Source organism: Protopterus annectens, chromosome 4.part0, assembly GCF_019279795.1.
Source record: "Protopterus annectens isolate FY-2018-M chromosome 4.part0, PAN1.0, whole genome shotgun sequence".
NCBI classification, from domain to species: Eukaryota; Metazoa; Chordata; order Ceratodontiformes; family Protopteridae; genus Protopterus; species Protopterus annectens.
Window position 1 is genome coordinate 1,421,135,052 of NC_056733.1, and position 12,440 is coordinate 1,421,147,491.

Sequence of the window (12,440 nt, forward strand, 5' to 3'; positions counted from 1 at the left end):
ATTTGGGGATTCAATAATGGCTCCCAGGTTGCAGTCTTCTGTGGACTTTGTTAGCCAGAGTCCCTTACTGTTGGCCTGTACTTCAGAGAAGTAGATGCCAAACAAGAGCGGTCCCAGGACTGAACCCTGAGGTACACCACTTGTCTGGAGCTTGATTTGGAGTCTGCTACTTTTACAGTGTGGGTTCTATCAGTAAGCCAGTTGGCAACCCATCGAGTGACGTAGGGATTAATGCCCAGCTTAGTAAGTCTATCTATGATTCCAGAGTAGGGGATGGTATCAAAGGCCTTGGCAAGGTCCAGATAGGTTGTGTGGACCCCCTTACCCTTGTCCATGGCTCTGGAGATTGATTCAAAGAAGTCAGTCAGGTTCCGGAGACAAGATCAGCCTTTCACTAACCCAAACTGAGTGGGGTTCAGTGTTTGAAGGTTGCCATTGTCTTTGATAATACATTCCATGGCCTTGCAGATCAGGCTAATCAGGCTGATGGGATGGTAGATGTTCATCGTGCATACAGCTGCAGTCATAACAGATGGGTTTTCCTGCCGTCAGGCGGGTCCTCGGTCGGCCGAATTCCAAAGTCTAGGTCCGGCGTCGGATGTCGTCGCTTCTTCCCTGATGTCAGTGCGACAGGGGTATAAAAGAACCAGCCGACGCCATTTTCTTCAGTCTTTCTTGCCGCGCGGTGCCCAAAGCAGAAGCAGTTCGCAAGTGCCGGTCGGCCAGCTCCTGAGATTACGAATATTTTTCAACCGAAGTCTTCTTGAAAGCTAAGTACCCGTTGGAAACTTTTCTTGCCTCAGACCGATGTCAGACAAAGTTAATAATTGCATTTCATGTGGGAAGCAAATACCGCATAAGGATTTTCATTCCCTCTGCATTCCTTGCTTAGGCCCAGACCACGACGTCTCGGCCTGTCGTTTTTGTGCTACATTCAACAGACGCACTATTAAGCGTCGGGCGGAGTTCGCCCAACACTATTTTGGCAAAAAGTTTAATTACATTATGTCGTCGGATGCTCCGACTCCAATTTTGAGTAAAAGACGCGACGCAAAGATAAAGACCGACATACGAGGTCCGCGACTTCTACCGACACCACGCTAAAGCCGACTACAGGTGCTCCGGTTCTCATCGAGGCGCCTACGCAGCCCCTGACTACCGATGACACTTCATTGGCGGTGTCTTCTGTGCCCAAGGTCGCAGGCTGTTCGGCCCACACCCCGACTACAGATACCGAAGCCACTCTTGGCGGGGAAACTCAGAGTTTAGATAGGCCTGCCACCTCTCAAGGTGTCTTCAGGCCTTCTTCTTCTTTTTCCATCAAGGCTTTCACTAAGTCTAAAGCAGCCATGCATACTAAAAGACAAGCTCCACAGGGTCCCTCTCAAGGCCCCATGCCTAAAAAGCAGATGCTCAAAATGGCTGAGGATTTGATTACTCTTATCAGGGGTTCTCACCCCGGACAAAGGCCCAGAGTGGAGGAAGAATCCCCTTCCTCTGACCAGGCCTCCATTATTTCAGAACATTCTGAAGACCAGGAACATTCATACTCCCCTTTTGAAGATTCTGATGCAGAGGAGTCCATTCCCACTGTCTCCCGAGGATTACTCTTTGGGAAACCTTACATACCTTGAGGGAACACTTCCACTGGGAAGGCCAAGAGTACTCAGACTCCAAGAAAAGGCTTAGGGATTTCCTCTTGCTCCCTCAGCACAGGCCTCTGGCTATACCTCCTGTCTTAAACATACTAGATGATGTGTATTCGGAGGCCTGCCTCAACCCAGATTCTTTACCTCCAGCTCCAGTCAAGCCTGACAGGTATTACCGGGTTCCTGATTCACACCAATTCCTATACAAAAGCCATGCGGCTGACCCAGAAACTATTTCACAGGGTCCCAAGGGAATTAAGGCCTCCACTGCTAAAAATCCAATACCTTCAGAAAGAGATTCCAGAGCTTTAGAAAGGTGGGGGAAAAAGGTATACACCTCGGCCACCTTAACCATGAGGGCATTAAACTGTCAGTTCCATATGTTAAAGTACCAACAGTTTCTGTTATCACAGTTGAAGAGCAAAATGTCACAACCTGAACAACCAGACTTGAAGGAATTGCAGGATTTGTTACATAGTACAGAGCAAGTGGGTAAACATACCTTGCAATGTGGTTTTGATGCTTTAGAGGCCTCATGTAGAGCTGCTGTTACAGGATCAGTCATAGGTAGACATGCTTGGCTCAAAGAGCAAACCTTACCAGATCATGTCAAAGCTAAATTACTAGATGCACCTCTTCAAAAAGATGTATTGTTTGGTGTTAAAGCTGAGGAGGTATTAAAGAAAATGGAGGAAAAGGCAAAATCAATGCAAACAGTGAAAGATTTCCTACAGTTACAACCTCCACGTTTCAGTAGAAATTGGCCTTTAAAAAATTGGTCCTTTCCAGCCACGGACAGACCCCAAAGAGGTAGATACAGGCGCCCGAGGGGTAGAGGGCAATCTCAAGGATCGTTTAGAGGCAGACAATGGCAAGCACCTACACAAAGAGGTGGTGAGGATAGTTCACAGCCATTCAGAAAGCAGAACCTATGACTTTCCCCTTTGCATGCCAAGCAAGGCTCAAATGGCAGCACCTTTAGGCGGAAAACTGGCATTATTTTCGAAAAATTGGCATATTGTCACAAAAGACAAATGGATCCTGGACATTATAGACAGAGGCTACAGGTTCCACTTTCACACCCTTCCAAAAATGAGAGGCATGCCAAACCTGCCACACAATCAAAGGGCAGAGGCACAAAAACAAATTTCAGATCTCATGGACATGAAAGCTATTCGAGGTACCTGCACAAGAACAGGGTCAAAGTTTTTATTCCAGACTATTCCTGGTACCAAGGAAGGGCAAAGATTGGAGACCTATTTTGGACCTATCCATCCTAAACACATTTTTACTCGTGCCAAAATTCAAGATGTTCACATTACAGCAGCTTCTTCCCATGCTGGGCAAGGAGTCTTGGCTGGTAACATTGGAACTCAAGGAGGCATACCTGCATGTCCCAATCAGACAAGATTGCAGAAGATACCTCAGATTTCTTGCAGGTTCAACCCATTATCAATTCTCTGCATTGCCCTTTGGCTTATCTACTGCGCCCAGAGTGTTCACGAAATGCCTGGCATCAGTAATTGCCTACTGCAGACTTCAAGGGATACAAATATACCCATATTTGGACGACTGCCTGATCCAAGCGGACAGCAAGCACATACTTCTGAAACATCTGGCGTTTGTAATAATGTTGAACTCTCTGGGATACACAGTCAACAAAAAGAAATCAAGGCTAATACCCTCTCAAACAATAATTTTCCTGGGTGCCAGCTTGAATACAAATACCCAGATGGCCTACCTCACGCCAGAGAAACAAGGGCAACTAACTCAATACTTCAGAAAACTGGCAACTTTCACCAGGCTGACTGCAAGGAAAATCCTGCAGGCTCTGGGATTGATGGCATCTTGCATCCTGCTAATCCCATGTGCAAAGCTGCATATGAGGAAACTTCAATGGTACCTAAAAAACCTATGGTCTCAACACAGCCACAGTTTGGAAACAATGATACCACTGATTCCATGTCTTCAAAAGGAATTTCTGTGGTGGGCTCAAGCATGCCAAAGAAACATAGGTCTCCCATTCTGCAAGCCTCAAGCAAATCAAGTCATCACAACAGACGCCTCGGACTACGCCTGGGGGGCGCACATGACAGATCGGTGCATTCAGGGCAAATGGTCCCAAAAAGAAAAGCACCTACACATCAATCAAAAGGAAATGCTAGCAGTAATAAATGCTATTATGGCTTTCAAAGACCTACTGCATCCAGGCCAGCTATTGATAAGGGCAGACAACACCACAGTAATGTGGTACATAAACAAACAGGGAGGAACCCATTCATACCCCCTATGCAGGCTAGCCATGTCTCTTTGGAACATGGCTCGAACTACAAATCGAACTTCAAGCACAGTACCTGCCAGGCAAGGAAAACACGCTGGCAGACAACCTAAGCAGAAATATGACCGATCCACACGAATGGAAGTTGCATCCTCAAGTTTTTACAAAAATAATTCAAGCATGGGGAAGGCCAGACATAGATCTCTTTGCCTCCCACAGAAATCACCAATTGACAAAATTCTGCTCAAGGTCCTTTCATCCACAGGCCTGGAAAGTGGACGCACTCTCTTTCATTTGGACAACAATGACAGTTTATGCCTTTCCACCTCTTCCTCTGCTGCCCAAAGTTCTATTAAAAACCAGAGCAGACAGACCAAAGATGATTCTCATTGCTCCAGACTGGCCAAGACAACACTGGTACCCACTCCTGAGGAGCCTGATGCATTCCCCACCATGGATCCTGCCTCTAATGCCTCTTCTACTGACTCAGCACAACTTCAAAACTCATCACAGTCAGCTGAAAACACTCAATCTAGCCGCATGGAAGATTCCTTAAATTCACAACAGACCCTACTCTACAAGGAGGTGCAGGATGTCATTTTGGAGGTCAGAAGGCCTTCTACTAGAAAAGCCTACTCCGCAAAATGGAAACGGTTTTGTGCCTAGAATCCTGGAATACTGAATTTACCTTAAATATTACAGTACCTAGCTGAGATGCTAAGCAGTGGACTTTCATTCTCCTCCATCAAAATCCATGCCTCAGCCATTTCTGCAGAATACAACACTGATCCTCTTTTATTCTCTCACCCCCTCTTAAGACAGTTCCTCAGAGGGGCTAAGAATATAAAACCCCCCAGGAAACAACCAGTACCTGCTTGGGACCTCAATTTCATTCTAGAAAAACTGACCTTGCCTCCTTTTGAGCCAGCTGCTTCAACAGAACTGCAATATTTGTCCTGGAAAACAGCCTTCCTTCTGGCTATCACCTCAGCTCGCAGGGTTTCGGAACTACAAGCCCTCATGGCTGTGCAGCCTTTCATCATTTTCCATCAGGACAGAGTTTCCTTACGAACCAATCCTTCCTTTATGCCAAAGGTAGTATCCAGGGTAGCCTTGAATCAGGCTATCCACTTACCTACCTTTTACCCTAATCCTCAAAACAAAGGGGAGAGACTACTACATTCCTTGGACATTCACAGACAGCTACGTTATTATTTGGACAGAACAAAGCCTTTCAGAAAATCAGAGCAACTCTGTGTCCTATGCTACAAGAGCTCAAGGAAAGCCTATTTCCAAACAGACAATCTCAAAATGGATAGCCCACTGCATACGCTTTTGTTACTCTTTTCATGGTAAAACTGTACCTGCAGGCACCAGATCTCACTCCACAAGGGCCACAGCTACCTCTGCAGCTTTCCTCAGGGGGGTTCCTACCAAAGATATTTTGGAAGCAGCCACTTGGAGTTCTGTACATACTTTCTCCAAGCACTATCACCTACCATTATACTCCAAATCTAGAGCAGGCTTTGCCACTGCAGTCTTGCAGGGCATCCTGGCTCCTCCTAGTTCCACCTAGTGCCTACCACCCCTTTTTTAGCTTTGGGATTCTACCCATCTGTTGTGACTGCAGCTGTATGCACGATGAACATAGTACAGTTTTGTACCTACCATAAATGTAGATGTTAGAGTGCTAATACAGCTGCAGTCCAGGTTTCCCTCCCTCCTTCCCCTCTTGGGACAGGCCTAATGACTAACACCTCCTCATACAACCTGATTGGGGTATTCTTTTATGGTGTATTTGCTTGCAACTACTGTTTTTTGATTATATTGCATTGCATTTTTACATAAATTTATGTATTGCCTTCCTTCTGGGGGCACCTGACATCTGGGGCAAGAAAAACTGAAGAAAATGGCGTCGGCTGGTTCTTTTATACCCCTGTCGCACTGACGTCGGGGAAGAAGCGACGACATCCAACGCCGGACCTAGACTTTGGAATTCGGCCGACCGAGGACCCGCCTGACGGCAGGAAAACCCATCTGTTATGACTGCAGCTGTATTAGCACTCGAACATCTACATTTATGGTAGGTACAAAACTGTACTTTCCCGGGATCCAATGTGGCTCCCCCCTTGTGGAGTGGGATAACTGTAGCTGTGCACCACTCAGTGGGCACAAAGCCTGAGTTGAGGCTATGATTAAACATGACACTTAGGTGAGGTGCCAGTTCATTTTGTAGTTCATGTAATACACAGCCCGGGATGTCATCTGGTTCCATGGATGCTGTATTCCTAGCTTTGGAGAGTGCATTTTTTACCTTTGTGGCCATTATTACTGGAATTTGGCAATCTTCCGGTATTGAGATGGGCTGTTTAGGGGGTGAGAGGGGGGTGAAGTTGGCACTGAATTGATCTCCCAGGATATTGGCAATATCCTTGGGATCAGTATGTTTAATGCCATTCTGTTTTAGAGCAGATCTGAGCATTGACATTTAGATTCTTGACATAGTTATAGAATGCCTTGTGGTTGTCTTTGGCAATTTTATTTTCACTATATCACTTGATGTGCAAGAAGGCCATCTGCAAATCTGTACTTAATACCTTTCTGCCATATGACTGTGTCCAGAAGGCCTCTGTGGTTTGTGGTTGTAGATGAGGCTTGCAGTGTACTGGGCATTTATTTAAATTGTTATGCTGTAAGGTCTTGTGGGTACAGTGGGTGTAGGGGATGAGAATGCTTTTCAGACCAATCTGTGATATCTTGATGTATGTATTCTCATGTTTGTGAACACAAGTAAATTCAGAAATATTCTGAGCTTAGAATATCAGAAGAGGAAACCCAGCACTTACCCACTTCTAAATGTTTTCTCGCATGTGGGCAGATACTGTGAGTACATGTGTGTTGTTCAAGTCCTTGCACAAAAAGATGATTAAAGACTGGTGAATTGAGAAGCTTTTATTGCAACAAAGTAAGTGTCACATGTTTTAATGCTTTACACAAGAGTCCTTTATACCAAATAGACTGTAGACAAAACTTGATCTAGATCTCCAAAGAGAAAGATGCTTTACATTAAAATTTGACACTGATTCTGTTAAAAAAAAAACTTTTTCTTTTCCTTTGTTATTTATTATTGAAAATGCACTTGCATCATTCAGTGTATCAGATACAGTGGTGGTCTGTAATACTTTTACCAGTGGAATTCTGCTCTTGCAACAACTACTACATATGACTTACTGACCTGCCAACTTTTCGGTGCCATATACATTCATGTAGTACCCGCCATGGGAGTGTAACTGAGTGAGTCTCCAGTACTAGCTCACATATTCAGTGAAGACTAAGATGTTAACTCAGGCTGAAGTGACTTTCATGGTACTGGAGAAGATGTTTGCAGGCTGTGTTTGCTCTTAAAAATACAGATCATTGTAAGTTAACAGCACAGCTTATGTCATTGTTGTGGTAGCTTGATTTTTAAAAAAGTCCTTGTAAAATAGTGGCATAAGTACAGATGGCGTCAGTCTGATGTGTGCAAGCCACTACATGTCAGAGGAGTCTTTGGCTCCCAAACTGTTGGTGGAGTCTCTGGGACTCTAGAAGACGTGTAGTTTATCAACAGATACTTTACAGGGCAGACTTCTGTGGTGGGAATGTTTGAAATTACATTAGAAACCTTGGAAACCTTGTTACCAGTGTTTGGCTACTGATAAATTCAGAACGTTACTTGTTATTACATAAAGGCCTTTGATTAGCCCACAGATAAAAAAAAAAAAAAAAAAGTTATTTATATTGACATCACTGTTGCAGTCTGAATGTTTCTTAGAGCTTGTTGCCCAGATTGGCCAATTTGAAATATTTCTTGCGGTTGTACCGAGCCTGTGGGTTCTTCTGTTTTTGTGAGAGAATGACAGTATTTTCTGTTTTAGTTTTGCAAATACTAGTCTTGGCAGCTATTGCATGAGCTATTCTTCAGGTACCACTCTACAGCATTCAGTGGGGCAGAGAGTTTGGTAAGGAAGACAGAACAGGACCACACTTCTGATTTGCAGCACTTCGTTACAATTTTTTTCTGATAGTTAATCTAACACTAGTTAAAAATAAATTACAGTCTGTACAGTTTGCATTAAGTGGTTCTCATGTTTATTAAATTGTTTCCACAGGTGTTACCCAGACTAAGGGAATTTGCAGTACACAGTGGATGTAAATGTTCTACAGCTGAGATTCTAAGAATGGAGAGGATAATAGTGGAAAAACTACACTGGGAGCTTTACACAGCAACACCACTGGACTTCCTAAACATTGTACGTACTACATTTTATTTGTCAACCTACTTCTAGCATACACCAACATTGATGACATGATGGTTTGTTTTCTAATCCACCAGTGCAATTTAGTGTTAATTTAACATAACAGCAGTCAAAATAATTATACAAAAAAGTACCTTATTTTATATGGAAATATCTAGTAGCTCAATCTATCAGTGGAAATACCCTGTATATTGATAAAACTTTGTTTACTTTTAAGAACATATTAGAAAGCAGTAGGCAGAGAGGTTCAGCAAGGTGGAAGTTTGTTAACGATTGCTTTGTCTTGCGCAAGGCCCCTGGAATACTGCATTTTTACAGAACCTGGTCACTTATGCTTTGCTTTATTTCCACTTTGCCTGTGCACCTGTGTGGTAGAGACTGTTGACTCCATCCTGTTTCTTTATGATACCCCCACTTCATCTACACTGCACCATATCTTATGACTAGTGCCCTGGAAATATGACCATGGAGCTGAAGAGTTTGAAGAAAAAAAGAGATTAGGGACATAACCAGTTGGAGGGGAATGCCATTAGAATGAAGGATTCCTACCCTAGTTTAAAATGTGTGGCTTTCAGATGAGAGCTGCATTCATGTGTATGTTTGCCATAGTGACCAACACTGGATTCTTTTTCTTCCATATCTAGCATTACTTGACTTCTTAGGGCTACATAGTTCTACATTACCCAAGCCCCTTCCTCTTGTCTCTAGCAGTACTAGACATCTTCACGGCTACAGGTTGTTGCATTCCCTTGTCCCCTTCCCCTTTAAGGAAGAAGTACTTCCTGTGCTGATTTACTTTCTTAACCATTTGTTCCCAACAGTTCTGAAATATTTTTGGTGTTTTAATGGAAGAACACTGATGTGTTCAGGTACTGATTATGTAGTCTTCAGAAAATGTTAAACGTGTTCTAGGCCTGTAAAATGTGACAACCTTGTGACAGTGTCTGCGGAGTTGAAGAGCAGGATTGTTGCACCTGGGGAGCAGAACATTGTGTGACTGACAGCTGCTTGGGTGGTAATGGACATTTCTGAAATGCGCACTAATTAACCAGAGGTTACTTCTGGAGAAGCTGTCCTTTCCTAAAGGTGTAGCGACCTTAGAGTTAAGTCATACAAAAAACAGACCCCCCTTCAGTTGTGGGAAGAATTGCCCTCCCCATCACAGAAAGAGAAGGTTTCAGTTCTGCTTTGGATCTCTGTGCTTTCATTTATAAGCATAAGTTGATACTATGGGCATAGGTTACATTTGCTAAGTGGATTTGACAATTTTGCACTGACAGTATTACTTGTGCACCGCACTCTGGATTCCAAGAGAGTTAATACAAGAGGTAAGACAGTATGTTAGCATTTGCAGAATGGTTGAGACTTTTCAATGTGTCTTGCCACCCCCCACCCCTGCATAAATTATTTTGGAATCTGGTCCTCCAGGTCCAGTAATACTCTTTAGAGCAATGATATGCTTGAAGCTGATACTCTACCCTAGCAGCATAATCTTCTTTAAATATAATCTCCACAAAAGTCCATTGTAAAATACATGCTGCTTAACTTATGCCATCTTCCTTAACAAATGTATGTATTTATTATTTTTGGTTTGGCTGCAGAATATATTGATCACTGCTCTGTCATAGGAATGAAGCAATTATGGTTTATTTTATATCATGCATCAAACACATTACAAGTATTGACCCCCTCCCCCAGGTACATAGGTAAACAATTTAATTTTTTTCAGTTATTAAACGTTTTTACATAAGTTGAGGAGCTGGTTACATTGTCTTTTGTTATATTCTAAAGCTGTAGACCTGTATTCCTCCGTAAAAGGTCTGCTTTTTGTTTTGTCGTTGAGACCTTAGCTGAACTTCAGTCACAAGACAAAAGTCTGTACAAAGCAGTGTCCAGGCATTTATTACTGTGCTGTTCTGCAGCTTTCAGTTTCATAGCATTAATTTCTTTTAAGTAATATCAAAGAATTTACATTACAAACTTTTTTTTACTGTTGATAAAATTAAGCTTGGAACACTGTTACTTTGCATAACTAGGACAATTGTAAATCAGTTTAAAGAAAAATGAAATAAAATATCTTGAAGGTATTAATCTTGCCTTAGAGCCTACATTTTTATCGAGTATTAATACCTTTTTATTTTATGTTTTTCGTTAGTGTATTAGGGTGATCCATCTTGGCCTCTGTTTTCCTTCTGAGCAAGATTTGTGAAGTCATGAATATACTGTTGCTAAGCTGATAATTAATGGTCATGATCTTACCTGCCCTAGCAGCACCTTGCATGCCTTTTTGTATTGTATTTCTTTAGTGCAAAAACATGAAATCTTTTTACCCTAGTGAATATACTGTTTTTTGTTCACCTGCCACAGTTTGCTGTGGTGTCGAGAGACTTGTATGTTGATGAAGGAAATCGCCATGTTCTTGGCATAAGGGCCTTCTAGAAACGGAGACTAGTCATTGAAAGAAACCACCCCCAATCCCATGTACAGTTGTGTAAGGCTGTATTGAGTGAATTTAAAGTATGCACCTACCAGATATGCTCAGGTAGGTAGTCTATTCCATAGCGTCAGTGGCTGAACTTGGTAGCACACTTGCCTTTGCCAGAATATCAGTCATCTCTGGTTGTTTTCTCACAGTAGGCACTCCGATTAAATTTCTACTGTAGTGCAGCATAAAAGGTTGGGTGCTACACTCTTGATTTTGTAGTAGTTTAGGTGTATGTAAAATAAACTGCTGCACTTGTATAAGTAGGAGGCATTCCCAGGTGCCCTGGCCAAACTTCTCCTAGTCAGGATGAATACTATCTTGAGTCTCCCCTAAAAGAGGCTTCTAGCTTGGTGGGACTAACCCGGTCAACAAAGGATGGATGGATAAATAGATCAATAGATGGACAATTAATAAAATAGTGCAGGTATGGACGCTGTACATTTCATCCTGTTTCTGTTATGAATATTGTTAAATGAAGTGTTTTGGTGTGCAAATTCCAGGAAAGTACCAATAAGCCCAGGGTTAAACAGCCTCATGAAATATCTCATTGTGGGCTTTAAAAGCCCATATATTTTCTCTTTGAAATCATCTAAATGATACTCTGCCAGATTTGTTAATTAAAGCCTTTCCTAGTATGGCAGTGCAAAAAATTCTTTCAATGTTTTCACAAATCTTCTGTAAACGTAACCTAAATGCATCGTGCCAGCTTTGGTGTAACAGCAGAAGATAACATTTCATTCAGCAAGTTCCCCAGAAGTATGACTCTGCCAGCTCAACAGCTGCAGCCCTGCCTTATAGGTGTGTGTGTTGGTTCTACAAGTTCACCCTCACTGAAGAACCTTGATGAAGACCAGTATGTTGTCTTTGTGGTCACGGATGGCCATGTCTTGGAAGTTAGGAGTCAGATTACCACTGCAGACTTTTTTGGAATACACAGACTGAACTGCTTAGAAAAAGGGCCATATAAACTGTCCCACCTTTGGAATGGGGCCTGGGGATCATCTGCAACCTCTAAAGTCCTAAGAGAGTAGAATGCATCTGTGTCATTATAGACCTCAGTAACTCCGGTGAATTTATCTATTGTAATTGGTTCCAGATGGTTATTCTTCAGGGGATAATGGCCCTGCAGCTTGAAGGCAGTTGGGTGGTATTGCTAGAGACGATGGACTCCTGCTTTGTCACTGTCAACAGTCTGCATAGGATGTTTCATCAGTTTGTTTTTGGTATGTACAACTTTCATTACAAAATATTGCCGTTTGTTTTGGAATCTGCTGCCAGACTGTTAAGGTGCTGATCCTTTTAGCATGCATTTACTTTCTGAGTTTGAGTAACTGGATCTTGGTACCTAATTTAAGGGACTCCCTAGAGTATACATGACTGAGTTAATTGGGGTCACTGTAAACTGGAAGAAATCTAGTCTAATCCCGTCTCAAAGGACTGTCTTCATCAGAGCAGAGGTTACCACCCTCTAGTCTCATTCCTGCTTCAAAAGAGGGGCCAGGAGGTCATGTTTACATCCTAGCTGAGTGTGCATCAGAAAGAAAACAACTACTAGATCTCTGTCAAAGTCTGGCCCCCTGTTTAGATTCTCTGATCTTGCCTGAGCCCTCTGTTACTTTTGCTGGTGACCATCACCTGCCCTCACTGAATTTTGAAGCCCGTAACGCTTATCAGGAAGGAATTATATTTGGCCCTTCATAAGGCTCTAGTTTCCCTTAAGACGAATCCAT

General features: G+C 42.8%; 1 protein-coding gene across 1 annotated transcript in view; it reads left to right on the top strand.

The window, feature by feature from the left end:
• Window positions 1-12,440, top strand: part of LOC122799885 (cyclin-I-like) — a 468,895-nt gene that overhangs the window by 409,925 nt on the left and 46,530 nt on the right. Inside the window, exon 5 of the mRNA XM_044069255.1 lies at window positions 8,079-8,219. Coding sequence (XP_043925190.1) covers window positions 8,079-8,219 — 141 coding nt within the window. The remainder of the gene's footprint in view (window positions 1-8,078; window positions 8,220-12,440) is intronic.